The sequence below is a fragment of the Phycodurus eques genome, chromosome 20 (assembly GCF_024500275.1).
Source record: "Phycodurus eques isolate BA_2022a chromosome 20, UOR_Pequ_1.1, whole genome shotgun sequence".
Classification (NCBI taxonomy): Eukaryota; Metazoa; Chordata; class Actinopteri; order Syngnathiformes; family Syngnathidae; genus Phycodurus; species Phycodurus eques.
This window is the reverse complement of record NC_084544.1, coordinates 8,237,516-8,252,160: the sequence shown is the minus strand read 5'-3', so window position 1 is coordinate 8,252,160 and position 14,645 is coordinate 8,237,516. Positions and strand designations below refer to the sequence as shown.

The window sequence follows — 14,645 nt, the reverse complement described above, 5'->3', positions numbered from 1 at the left end:
GAATGAATGAATGAATGTATCTTTCACCCTGGAGTTTACAAGACAAACTAGGCTGGTCTCCCAAGAATCAGGAATGGTTGAATGGAGATTGTTGTTGTTATGACACACATCATCAAATCTTTGCAAGTCGAGCCAACCCAACACAAGCGCCAATTTTCTTGAACTTCTTTTGTTGTTCTCTGAATGTGGCAGCAGGACACCCTGACATGAAATTGATGTTATTTTTTTGCCTGTCATTGTCTGTTTAGCGTGCCACTCTTCCTTCTCTTAGCATAGCGTTTGGAGAAGAACCGGCCACTTTTTCCCCTCCATTCCTCGCTTGTCTCTTGCTTTATTATTATGATTCTTATTTGGACCTCTTTATCCAGTCTGTTCTGATTTCTTTCTTCTCTCTGTGTGTTTTGTTCTCTTCTGCAGTGAAGCGCTCAGTAGATTTTAAGTCGCGGGGCGTTAAATTGTTCCCTGGCAAAGACTCCGGCGGCAAGTTTTCAATCTGTGAGTTTGCATCTTAATGTCGCTGTGGCTAATGAACTAACGTGTGCTGATGGCCTTACTTTTTCTTGTCTCTTTTTTCCTTTTGCCTGCTTTTTGCTTCTTAAAAAAATGTCTTTTCAACACTTAAGTGCCTCCAATTTATTGTGCCTTATGTGAACCATATTTTGTTTAAGCACAAATATGTTGAAAATCATTTTTTAGAGTGACGTGTTTTGCCTGTAAAAATGTTTTGGGTTTTTTTTGCATATAGATTTATGATCACAATGTCTCAGTTTATGCATGTGTTTTCTTCTAATCATGAGCACGGTCTTTTCGCTAGCTCGCTTTGTGTATTTCTTCGCCTTCATTTTGGATACTGCCTTGCATCACCTGCTGCTTGCTCGCTGCTTGTACTAGTGACCAGGGGGTCCTCAATTCATGATGGCGTTCCGTTCCTCTAGGCTCATCCTAAAATGTCTAAATCTGTGTGGTAGTCATGATGCGCCTAAGCAGCATTTATCCACTATTCGTGGGGGAACGGCGCATAGAAACAAACAACCATTCGCACTCACATTCACACCTACGGGAAATTTAGAGTCTTCAATTAACCTAGCACGCAATGTTTTTGGGATGTGGGAGGAAACCGGAGTGCCTGGAGAACACCCACACAAGCACGGGGAGAACATGCAAACTCCACACAGGCGGGACCGGGATTTGAACCCCGGTCCCCAGAACTGTGAGGCAGATGTGCTAACCAGTCGAGCACCGTGCCGGCGCCTTGACACTAAGATACATAAATTGGCAACAAAGCACTGTATGACGCTCCCTAACTCCCTTCGACATAGTTCCTTGGCACCAAGATGTCATAAGTTGCCGGAAAAGCATATACATTAGAAAGTGCTTTGACCTGAGTACAAAACAACGAATAAGTGAGTTTTTAAGCCAATAATCGAAAATAGGTTCCCAAAAATAACCCTGGTGTGAGTAGTGAACCGCAAATATGTGGTGGTACACTGTAAAATAGCGTTTTGTTCCAACGCTGGTGATGTAACCCAAATTTGTACGCAAGTCCGCAGTTGTCTCTAACAAACCTATTCTAATACAGCATTTAAGTCACAATTACACTATTTGCATGAAAAACACATACAGGCCATAAATATAAAACAATTCAATGCTACAGTAGCAACTGCATGAGCTCCGTCATGAACTGATGACCATCTTTATATGTATTTTCCCAAAAGGTTCATAAAAACACCACCAACTCAATGGATTCATTCACAAGAAAGTGAACAAAAAAAAATCTGAAAACTGAACAAAATGAATCAGTATTTCCAGGTTTTTCTTGTTCCGACTTCTTGATTTAATTAAATCTGGTACACTGGTTGGTCTAATTATACACAGGGGTGAAAAGGTCAAATTGCGAGCCTTGAGTGGGTCAGACCTCTTTGCCAAATGTGTCCACTGTGTAATTCTTGAGCATATTGCATCAAGTTGTGATCCATTCTAATTTGAAACAAGAACTGCGGCAACACTATGTATTCATATGAGTTTATAAGAAAATGTCTGTAAAATGAAAACAAACATCAATAAGAGCCATGGATTCATTAATTTATAAAGTGCCAGAAAACTGCAAAAAATACTAACGGTACATATTTCCACATACTCCTGTGTTCTGACTCCTCGATTTAAATAAATCCGGCACACTGGTTGGGCTAATTATATACCATGGCAAAATTATAACATTGTGGGCAGCTAATGGTTCACAAGCCATTTGACCATGGTCGGTAAAGTGAAAATGGGCGCACTGATATGCTTCCATGCGGGGGAAACAGCCTCTTGGACATTTAAGAATGAGTGTGGCATTCTTTTCTTTTTTGTTAGCGAGCTCCCAGTCATTGAAGCTGTCAGCGGCCACTTTCATCCCGCATATTTTAGAGTGCTTTCACACACTACTTCTTTTTCCACTCCCTCGCTGCTCTCCAACACAGACATGCTTGCTTTAAGACATATTTTTGTATGTAACCATCATGATGTGCGCTATTATTAACCCTTTCACTTCACTGACACTCATTTTGGGTTCCGTGGACAGTGACAGGGAATGGCACACTTCCAAGGACGCACAATCATTCCAGATGCTTGAATAAGAGAGGGCTCCACATACGCTCGCCTGTGCTTTTTCACCTAATTCATTTCAAAACTTTTCCCCCCATTAATTTAACTCCTAACCTGTATTAGTGAACTGTAAAAAAAATTTTTAGAGGGTAAGAAAAATAAACAAGTGAGATAATATCATTGCACAATTGTGCACACACTCTTGGAACTGGCAATGTGACTGTGAATTACTCAATCACATACAAAACTATGTTAAATGAAAGTCAGCACATACCTGCCACCATTTAAACTGCCTCTGATTGAAATGTAAAAGTTCTTCTAGTAGGAAAATCTGGCCTTTGAACAGGGGTATGTTGACCTTTTATATCCACTGTAGGGTATATATCAACAATCATATCAGAGCTTTTAATTGGCCCAAAGATAAGGTTCGGATAAGTAATTGGTTTTGTTTGTTTGCTGTATTGGCACAACAGTTGACAAATTTAGGATAAAGCGATATGACATAATTTATTGTAAATTAATTTGCGGAACCCCACGTTACGTTTCACATACCTGCAAAGGTCTGGGAACCCTAGTTTGATAACCACTGCTTCACATGGCACAGCTGTACCTAATGTTGTGTCCGATGCGGGATGAGTTAGTCAGCACAGACGCTCAGTCATGTTCCTGACAGGTCGTCCAGTCACGCTTGCACAGATGTGAACAGTTTCAACACTGATTAGCACACCCTTGATTGGGTCAGATGTTAATTTTCTCCTTTCCGACTGGTTTAGCAACCAAAGCGAGCGTGCACGCGTGTCGCACGTATCCGCTGTCGTAGTACGTGTGCGCCTCTGTGACGTTGTTTACGTGCCTACAAGCCAGTCCCTCTAGCATGCGCCGTTTGAAGAGTCCATATGGTCAAATTAGCCGCTCCAGCAAAGCAGCAAACTAGCCTGTCGGCGAAACAACACAGGCAACCACCTGCACCTGCTGAGTGTACACTGACTGTTTGTTAGCTGGCCACACCACCTCGAACAAAAATTAAACAAAGAAATACATGCTCGTAATGTAAATGTCAATGCTGCGATGCTAAGTGTCCAAAACATGGACCATGTGTCAGCCAAATTAGCGGGATTGTTGCCATGACAACACACAGTGCGACTGATTTGAATGTCATCGGTATGGCAGATAATTAGCCAAATAGTAACGTATCAGACATACTGGAATGTTCGTTGTTAAAAAGTCAGGGGGCTTCAAATTAGCAACTGAATTAATTTATGGGTGTGTTTACATTCAATGAGGTGTTAAAATCTGAAGTAATTAGTAATTATTTTGGAAATTGATTAAAACTGTTGTTTTGGTCATTTGGTTACATGACAACGGTGTTTTTCGAAGCTTTGAGTGTTAAGTGGAGGCCAAGTACCCTCCCAAGGACTTCACAGTCAAAACAGTAATGGCTGTAATACTGCTATTTTACCAATTACTGTTTCCAACGAAGACGCTTACACTTCCAAAAATCTTATTTCACACATCACATACGCCAAAATAGATGTATGGCTGGTTTCAGTCGGCAGTTACAACACATGTAGGCAAAATTGTTGGTACTCTTCTGTTCAAGAAAAACTAAATCACAGAATATGATCTTAAAACATTTCATATCATTTCATACAACAATATCCTTTAAAAAAAAAAAAAAAAAAGCTTACAGATGAGTCTACTTAAGAACAAGTTGACCGCAAATGTGCATATACATGCACATACGGCAAAGACTCTCTGTGACAACCCAGGCTAAACTTACCTCCGACCTGACATACAAAGCTTGTCTCTCAGTCGGGGTTTCAGAAAGAGGTTTTTTTATTTTTTGGTTTTTTGGTTTTTTAGCAAATAGCGAGGGAGGTTCCAAAAAATAAAAAATAAAAACGTGAAAAGGTGAATTTGTGAATAGTGAACCTCAAATATACGGGGGATTATTTGTGTTTGTCCAAATGCGAGAAAACAGTTTAAACCAGGAGATAAGACAAGAAAGAACTAGTGACAATGTATTCTTTACAAAAACAGCAGCTCGTCTTGACAGTCACTTCATAGAGAACGGAAGTCACGGGAGGCGCTCAAACGGTGGCAACACAACAAACCGACGCACCACCCAAGTCGCCCTCGGCGTGTTGTTACGCCTCTACCGCGTTGTCTTTGCCTCATCTCGTTTGAATCACTGTCATCACCTTACAGCGACATCTCATCGGCTTCGCTCTAAAAGACTACATATTGTTTTTCTGGCTTTTAGAAGTGGGGGAAAAGTTCCAACAAACATCGCCGCCGGGTTCGCTGTGACGGACCTCGTGCGTCTTCATGAAGTTTTGCCGAGTGAAGTCGCTCCCAGGGTTTCTTCCCGAAGCCGCGGGGTACCAGAATACAAACAAGACTTAATCCGATCACGAAGAATAATTCCATTGTAATACCATGACTAATTTAGCTCGAGCTCAATCATAACCTATTTTAGCTTCATTAGGTATTGTTATTTTTAACAAGTAAAGTTATTCGTGTGATCTTAAAGTTACTACGTTAGTAGAACGTTCCTGAAGGGAGAACGTGTGTTGGCGTACTACAGCACAAACACAACACACCATGGGGTTGTTACTTATTCACACACTGATATTCCAAAGGTTTAAGAGGGGGAAAAAAAAACAAGTTTTGCACTATAATCTTGCCTTGACGCGGCGAACAGTACTCTCTAGGCAGATGCTTTTTTGTTGAATGTTTAAGGATTTCATGTTGAATTTTTTAGAGCCAAGGTACCTGTTGCTGTACTTTTTCAGTTACTTTTTGTTTTGTTTTCTTTTTTAGGCTATGTCAGTTTTGATTCATGCCAACACAAATGTAAAGTAGAATTAGTACTACTACCAGTAGAGTACAGACTCCATCAAGGCTGAAAAACTTTGTTGACACGGATGTATACCGTATATCCATATACAGTGGACCCCCTCACTTTATTCATGGAGGAACGGTACCGAGCCCGGCCGCGAATAGAGGAACTCTGCGAATAATTGACGCTATCTTATGAAATTGTTTTTGTTTTTTTACCCCCCTGCTTGGCCGTGCATGAACAGCTAACTCTCAAAACCGTATTTGCAAGGTAAATTCTTTGTGACTCTTGACGTGTGTCCCTGCTTGTCCACGTGTCCTTGTAGTAAATGAAGGCGGCGTGCGACAGGCGTCAAACTCCTGCCCCGACCCGGGAGAGCCAGATGACGGTAAACGCCACGGCAACGACTTCAGGTACTGTCTGCGCTAGCTGTGGCGCATTTCAGCTAAAACGCTGGTATTGTAATATTTACTGAAACATGCATTTTTCCTGTGAACTCGTCTTCCATTTGTCATGATTCCGCAGCATTGGCAGCGTGGTACAGTTCACCTGCGACGAAGATTATGTCCTCCAAGGCAGCAAAACTATAAGCTGCCAGAGAGTGGCCGAAGTCTTCGCAGCCTGGAGTGACCACAGGCCCGTCTGCAAAGGTAAACAGCTGGATTCAGACAATAGAAAAAAAGCTTGATGCTGCTCAAACGAATGCTACTGTGTATTTAAAAAAAAAAAAAAAAGAAGCAAACAAGTAAATTCATTATCCAGCTGCCCTGTCTCATGCATATAAACCACTGCTCATCCCGACCTTTACTACTGTGGAGCGAGTGGGCATCCAACAACATTGCAGCTCTGCTTCGCTTTAGGCTTGGACATGACAGTGTTTCCATGTAGTCCAACCGTAACTTGCAAGAAAACAAAATGCTGGATCTTGGTTTGTTATCTCCTCTCTGCTGTGTGGTGTGTGAATGAGAGTACAGTTTTGTGTTGACCAGGAGCGGCACAGGGGTGGCTCCTGATGAGTGCCTACTCTTGCTCAAGCATGTACAACTGTGCGTTCAACAACACTACAGTTCTCAGTTTAGTTTTTTTGCATACAAATCCAACATTTAAAGAAGCATCCTTTTCATTGGACAATGTCCTGTCTCGTGCATATAAGCCACTTATTAGCCTCACCCCCTCTACTGCGTGGTGTGCCAACAAGAATACAACATTACATCACCATGGAGAATAGAGGTGAAGCTAGGGGGTGACTAGTGGCTACTTTTGCTCAAGTGACTACGAGTGTGCATCCACCAATGCTGGAGCTTTCTTTGTTTTGTTTTGGTTTTTGCATAAAACAACATTTAAAGATGCATGCTCTTCATTTGGGAGCTATCCTGTCTCATGCAAATGAGCCACAGTTCACACTGCACCCCTTCTACTGCGGGCAGGGTATTACTTTGCGTTACCATGGCAACCGGGTAGAGATAGGCGTGGATGTTAACTAGTAACTAGTGCACATTATTATTACTACTACTACAACTAAAGCGGCTGCACATCCAACAACACTGCAGCTCTACCTCGGTTTAGGCGTTGGTAGTGCTTCTGTGGTGTAGGCCAGATGTCGCATGTGAAAGAGGAAAATGGTCGATATTTGCAGAGTCTAGCATTTTAGTTGTTTTTATGCTTAATAACTGGACAGTAACATACTTTTCATTGGACCGCGACAGTGTTGCAGTTACATCATTTATTTATTTGTATGACATTTTGGCTTTGAACCATTCTTCACAACAAAATTATAAAATACACCCTCCGGGTAATCACTGCTTTGGTCAAATTGGCTCCAGTTTGACACTCGGCCTGCTTTTCTCAGGTTACCGCTCGCGTATAGAAGCAGCGTGTCACGAAGACGGAGAGCGTCTGTCACATTAAATGCCAAAGTCGTTTGTCAACGTCGGCCTTGCCGACGGTGTCGCACTCAGGGCTACAGACACATATACTTGAAAATATAAGGAAACAAATATGGGGTGCATGTCCCTTTGTGGGAGAATGAAATGCATTATTTCATCACTTGACTGATAATAATTCAGCAATCAAACTCAAAGAATGAGGTAAGCATAGTTTGGGATAAGAAGGCAATTGGACTGTTCCATTCTAAAGATGTTAGGACAGTCTTTCCCAAACTTTTTCAGCTACTCATCACCTCTCAACAGAATTGGCGCACCCCCCTCTCCCCCGGAAACCCTGTAAAAAGAAAACATTTGGATAAGGAGACAATTTAGAGAGCACATCTGGATTTTTACATACAGTACTTATTTAAAGACTGACTTTTCGTAACTTTTTAACCCACCCACCCTCTTCAACATCCCAGCAGAGTTGGTGTGCCCCCTCTCCCCAGCAAACATCTGGATAAAGAGACAAGTCATAGAACACTTTAGGACCATTCTTACTTTAGGACTTCATTCCCCACACTTTTTACATCTCGACAGTTGGCGCACCCCCTCTCCATCACGCTCCCTAGGGGGGGAAAAAAATGCATTCAGGTAAGGAGAACATTGAGAGTAAAGTTTTGGACTATTCTTACTTTAGGAAAGCCTTTCAAAAACTCCTTTCAACATCCTTTCCCGAAAGCGTCTTAAGCCACACATCCCCTTAAACACCCTGGGCAGAGTTGGCGCACCCCCTTCTGGCCCAGACTCGGACACGTGCTAAGAACATTGTTCTTTAGTTCGGAGTTTACAATATAGAAGAAATTTGATATTAAACTATTTTGTTTTCAACATACTAACAGAGTTGGCGCACTCCTTCTCCCACGCACACTATGAAAAAATTAAAACAAAATGTGGATTAGAGGTCGGTTGACAGAAAACATTTAAAACATACAATAATGTTCACATTTGTCCCAAGCTACGCTGTGACAATATCCCAATTACAGAAAACATGCAATTGCTATTTTTTATATAAGACTGGAATTTGACTTTTAATCTTGGGCAGCACCAAGGTCAGGGATCATCAAACAGTTTTGACTCTTATGGACTGACTCCGCTAATACAATCTCCTCGTAAGTAAAGTTAATATAAGTCCATCCAAATGTTACGATACAACAGCCTCCCTCTGTTTCGGATGGGTCCACAACAATCAACCTTGTTATCCAAGTCATTATTCGAGATATTGCACTTCTCGATTCCTTACGATTGGCAATTTAATATGTTTAATGCCTGTTAGAGAATCATCATCATCACCAAAGACAAAATAATGATCATTTAAACGCCTGCCATTAAGTCTTAGGCATGATGATTGGTTAAGCGTCCTCCCTCCAAGGAAGCCACTAAGTTTAAGAACATTATGTAACAGTGATTTGTTTGCAATAAAGAAGCAGCATTATGAGCAACTGCACAGCAGGCAACTTTGTTTGACGTGACAAAGTGCTCCGTACCGCTCAGCATTTGTTGCTTAGTAACAAGGCTATTATGTGCTTGGCATATAACTGCATATAACATTAAACAGCCATACTCTTTCATGTGTGTGCTGCGTGTCTGTAATAGGGGTCCAAGACTGCAACTAATGTCACAGGTTGGTACATACCTTGGTTTCCAGATCACATTTTGGTTCACATTTGGAGCAATAAGGCATCCAGGGGCCCCTTACAAGGGAGAAATTAAAATAGCAAAACGGCAAAAAAAAAAATTTATTACGTAGACAATTGAGAGAAAATTTCGGGTCCTTTCATTCATACTTCAGGACTATCTTTGAAAACTTTTTGAGGCCTGACACCCCCTTCAACATCCCAAAAAAGTAAACAATTTGATTCAGCTGAGAGAAACCTTTTGACCAGGGGTCAGCAATCTGCGGCTCCAGAGCCGTATGTGGCCCTTTCATCCTTCCGTTGTGGCTCTCTTTGATTTTGGAAAATAATGAATATTGAATCTAAATTAAAATGTTTGTTTTTCAAATGTAATTATAAATTTGAAGATTATGGTGCTCTTGTAAAATTAAAATACCGTTAACCATTTTTTGTATTTTTCTGTCCCTTAAAATATGCGTCACCAGCGCCAATGTGCGACACCTGGCGTCAAGTTTTATTGAGCTATCCGAAATGGCTCTTTGAGTATTAAAGGTTGCTGACCCCTGATTTAGACCCATGCATTCTTACACACACCCCTTTCAACATCTCAACACAGTTGGCGCACTCCGTCTTCCCCAAATAAACACTTGAAAAATTGCTGCACAGACTTGAGAAACCACGTATGGAAGATTCCATTGTTACTTTTCTACTGCCTTTCATAAACCGTTTGACGCACCACTCTGTCTAACACAGCCTGGAAAATAGCTAACATTTGAATGGGAAACATTTGAGAGAAAAATGTGTCCTTCCATTCTTACTGCAGGACTATGTTTGATTAGCTTTTTTAGTTATGCACCCCCTTCAACTTGCCAACAGAGTTCTCGCACCCCCTTTACCATCCTCAAAAAAGAGTTTGGGATATTTTTAATTAAAGTTTGAAAATCTAAATATTGAGGAAATGATGATATTTAACATTTTTTTTTTAATTTGTGGGCATAGTTGGTATAACCGGCACGGTGGTAGACTGGTTAGAACATCTGCCTTAGAGTTCTGAGGACCGGGTTCAAATGCCGGCCCTGCCTCTGTGGAGTTTGCATGTTCTCCCCGTGCCTGGGTGGGTTTTCTCCGGGCACTCCGGTTTCCTCGCACATCCCAAAAACATGCGTGGTAGGTTGATTGAGGTCTCTAAATTGCCCGTAGGTGTGGATGTGAGTGTGAATGGTTGTTTGTTTGTATGTGTGCCCTGCGATTGGCTGGCGACCGCTTCAGGGTGTACCCTGCCTCCCGCCCGACGATAGCTGGGATAGGCCCCAGCAGCCCGCGGCCCCAGTGAGGATAAGTGGTAAAGTAGATGGATGGCTGGATGGATAGTTGGTATAACTCTCTCCCTTCCACCCCTCAACAACAACAAGAAAAAGCCAAATTGTGGATTAAGAAACAATTGAGAGAAGACATTTGGACCATTCTTACTTTAGTTGAACCTTACCATTGCAAAGCTAATTTACAGTATATGCTGTAAAATGATTTTTTAAAAAGCCCCTGCACTGTATATATGTGTAAATCCGATGAATCTGAGTATGCCAGGGTTGCTTGAAGGGCAGCATTTTCATAACACTGACAAGATTTTACAGGTATTTGAACTACAGGCAAGATCAGTCCTTCCCAAGCAAGTATACACATAGCAAATTAAGCCCTCCAGGTCAAAATATGATGCTTTGGTGGATTAGTTAAGGAGCATCGCATGGAATATTGAGTGCATTCCGTTTGCCCCCTCATGGTGGAAACTTTAATATGCAACATTGGAAATCTTTTTTTTTTTTTTTTTTTTTAATATGTAGGTGTGACGCTAATAGACTCTTTACATCTAGCAACCGGGCTTGTCGAGATTAAGATGCCATCCGAAACACCGAGCAGCCTCGCCAACTGCTCCGTTATACCACAAACGCACGTCTTTCCTTTCGTCAATTTTAGCTGAGGTGCAGCGCGGTGGGCTTAAATTGGTGCAAATGCGACGGCATCTGTGGGAAAAAAAAGGGGAATTGTGGGCGGATTACGCTGTCAGTGCAGGTAGCCTCACAGGCGGGCTCCGGTGAATGTAAATGTCACATCAGCTCTTCTTTGTCACAGAAGAAGCTGAATGGAGCCAAACAGGGATTTGATCTTCAAATCAGTTGTACTACCAAAGACGTTTTCCCCGCCTCCCTGTTGCGCTTATTTGACTACTAGAATTTGACTCTGAGTGATATACAGTACGTTGGACACATACAGGAGCATTAGTTGGAAAATCCATGAAGCCATCTTCCAACGCATTATGGTTTAGAGAGCAAATTAAAATTACAATAAAATACAGGGAGATTGGAGCCAAATAGGGATGAATAGCAAAAATCCACAAGTAATTGACGCCCACACAAAAACGTTTGTAATTGTCTATATTGGAGATGCCACGACATGGTGGTCAATCATTTTTTTTTTCTTTCTGTTAGACAAGGCTATGGCATGGCTACAGCATAGACATGGTAACTTAGCATAGACATGGTAAATGCCACAAGATGGCAGCAAAACACTACAAGAAGCTCCTCAACTCACTTTGATGTAGTTCCTTGGCACCAAGATGCCACAAGATGGAGCCAATTTTGGCCTGAGCACAAAATTATCAACAGGTAAATTTGCAAATATGCAAGGGACATTTTGATACCAAAAACAAAGCAATTATTGCAAACCCACATGGGACAAAGTGCGATGACAGCTGAGGGTTGACCTTTTTCATCCACAGCACCCCATGAGTAACATCGTTAGAAAGGAACATTGTTTTGGGAGAACATCGGGCCAGCTTATTGATGAACAAGCTCATTCGGTCCAAACCTGCAAATAAAGTCAGCGTGGACAGAAAGTGTGCTTTCGTCACACAAGTAAACCAAACTAAATGGGGAGGAATTGCAATAAAACAACAATTATTTAGTAGCTCTAAAACACAATGGGAATAAACAAGGCATATCGTCCTTCTGTCCGCTCTGACGACACTTTTTGGAGGCAGACGGACAAACATAGCGAGTGTCCATGTGGCATGTTGATGAATGGACAGATGGCAAGACCGGCGAGCCAAAACTGTGTGTGCGAATGAGTGTTAGTGTGTGCATGTGTCTACACTTCAGGGGGGTGTTCGGCTGATCTCTTTCAATCTCCAGTCTGAATGAAAGATGCCTCATTGTACATGTGTAAAAAAGAAGTGAATCACTTTCTCCTTCGACAAGCTTTTGGTGGGCCATTTACAGTCGGCCGCCGGGACGCCTTGACGGCTTAATGATGTCATCAATCAGCCTCCGAGCCTATTGGTCCATACCTACTTATGTCGGCGGGCTGCTTTAAAGTGCTCGTTCGGGAGTACCTAGGACTGAAAAAGAAAAGTTTTATGATATTAGATTTGAAACTTTTTCATCATTCACAGACAAGCTCAAAAGCTTACTCTGTAACTTCCTGTGTACATTCTTAAGGTATTATTTTTGCAAAAAAAAAAGCCAAAATAAAAGTGATTCATTTGATGCTGTGATGCAACCTCAAAGACATTGTTTTCTAAACTACTGCAAATTAAACAATGTTGAGGGTGTTTGATTGTAGTAAATGTCATTAATCATCCTCAAGGTTTTCATCATTCATTACCGAATAAAAAACGTCTTCAGCTAAAAAAAAACAACAACTGTCAAACACTCGCCAAGATGTCCCTGTAGACAAAATCATTCGAAGTGTTTTTCATCCAAATATGAAATATGTTTGTGCTGTTTGACAAGGAGCACTGAGTAAAGATGTATACTAATACGTTAGCCTCGCTAAGTGACTGATTCAAAGTATCCCTTTTTCAGCAAGCTCAGAAATTGTACAGAAAACCTGACATTCATAGCTTGTATATTTTATGGTCTAGCACTGGACGAGTGAACATGCAAACCTTCAACAGTGGCAGCCCTCTAAAATATTCCACAAAGATAGCTAGCACGCAAAAACAAAATTGCCATTGTTTTTAAGTGCTTGCATTTGAGTCCATCTGCTCATCTGCACAGAATGAAGCCTAGCCTCTAGTTAGCTAGCTGGAGAGTTATGTAGACCGTTTTCAACAAGCTCAAAATTGTGCAATTTTTGAGGGGGAGAATGTCCCAAACACTCATTGATAATAATCACAAAACATTCCGGAAAAAAAAGTATTTTCAGTCCATCTGTTTGTGCTATTCAACAAGAAGCACCACCGAGTAAAGATGTAGACTACTACGTTAAACTAGCTACTTGCAAGCTTGGTGGCTGATTCGAAGTACCACTGGCTCTAAAACCTTTTCCAATAGCTCAGAACAAGAACAAATGTCCAAACACTCACAAAGATGACCCTATAGTTAAAATTCCCAATCTGATTGTGTCTGTCAGTTATAGCTAATTTGTTAATACCATAAATATGTTCTTGTCTTGCACCGGATGAGTGCATACAACTTCAGCAGCAGCTACACGCTCCAAAAGTTGCAAGACCTTCCACCAAGATGGCTGACAAGGTGTGCTAAAAACAGAAAAATGTCCCCCAGCTTTTTTGTGGGCCTTGGTCAAAAAAAGGAACACCCAGTCAAGATGGAGACTACTCTGTTAGCCTCGCCACTAGCTAACCCTTGCCGATTAAAGGTACCACCGTAAAGTAAATCGCCAACTCTAAAACTTTTTCCTCATTCAAAAACGTTACTCATTTTCTGAAATGTCCCAGGCACTGGGAAGGACGAGCCCATAATTAAAACCCCTGGAGTTTTTTTTGGGTATGTGTCCTAAAAAATAAAAGATTGCCTTCCAACGCTTTGCCTCAAAATGTAGATGAGCATACCTGTCGGGCTTACTTATGATGTCCTTTAAATTAGATACTTTCTTCCTAAATAATGCATTCACTTTAATTACACTTAGTTCCTCTGATGGTGAAACGACTATCCTAAATGAACAAGTTGAAGGTTTTGATTAACTTGATTTATGTCCTGTAACATCCCAAATTAAATTGCTTTGCTCGACTCTATTTAAATACGCATAACGATGGCCTTCTGCCTGTGTTCTGTATTTATTTTGTCCGTAGTTCTGTCCTGGAAGCTTATTGGTTTGGATCAAACATTGCATTTGCAGTACCGCAAAGAATGATGGGGGTAATGCCTGCAGATGGTGCTGTGCAGTGGATGCTCTGGATTGTCAATGATGGACAGAAGCTTGGTCAGCATCTTCCTTTCAGCCACAGATGTCAGGCTGTCCATCTCTGCCCACAACAGAGCCCCCTTCTGCCTCTCCAGTAAAACACAGTTTGACTTACGAGACTCACTTTCCACACGCCTCTTCGTGTAAAAAGCAATTTCCGCTGTTACGCTAATGTCGCCACACGTTAGCCGCAGTGGCTGTGTGAACACGCACTTCGCCGATTTCTGAAAGAAAAGTACGCTCAAATAAATACCTGCTTTGCACTCGATTTTGCTTCAGCTGCTTCAAGACACAATTAATCAATTCTACTGAATTGACCAAATTCAGAATGCTCGATTGTTGTGCCCACCATAGAAAGTGGAATGACTCCCTCACACAGTAGATATTTACCATTAGGGATCATGAGCATAACAGACCTTGATTCCCAATCAGCTCTGTGATTAATTCATACCCGGGAAGTCTGTTGGGCGTCCTTGG

At 41.6% G+C, this 14,645-nt stretch overlaps 1 protein-coding gene across 1 annotated transcript in view; it reads left to right on the top strand.

The window, feature by feature from the left end:
* csmd3b (CUB and Sushi multiple domains 3b) overlaps positions 1 to 14,645 on the top strand; it is a 315,636-nt gene that overhangs the window by 180,022 nt on the left and 120,969 nt on the right. Inside the window, exons 7-9 of the mRNA XM_061664276.1 lie at positions 418 to 495; positions 5,754 to 5,841; positions 5,954 to 6,078. Coding sequence (XP_061520260.1) covers positions 418 to 495; positions 5,754 to 5,841; positions 5,954 to 6,078 — 291 coding nt within the window. The remainder of the gene's footprint in view (positions 1 to 417; positions 496 to 5,753; positions 5,842 to 5,953; positions 6,079 to 14,645) is intronic.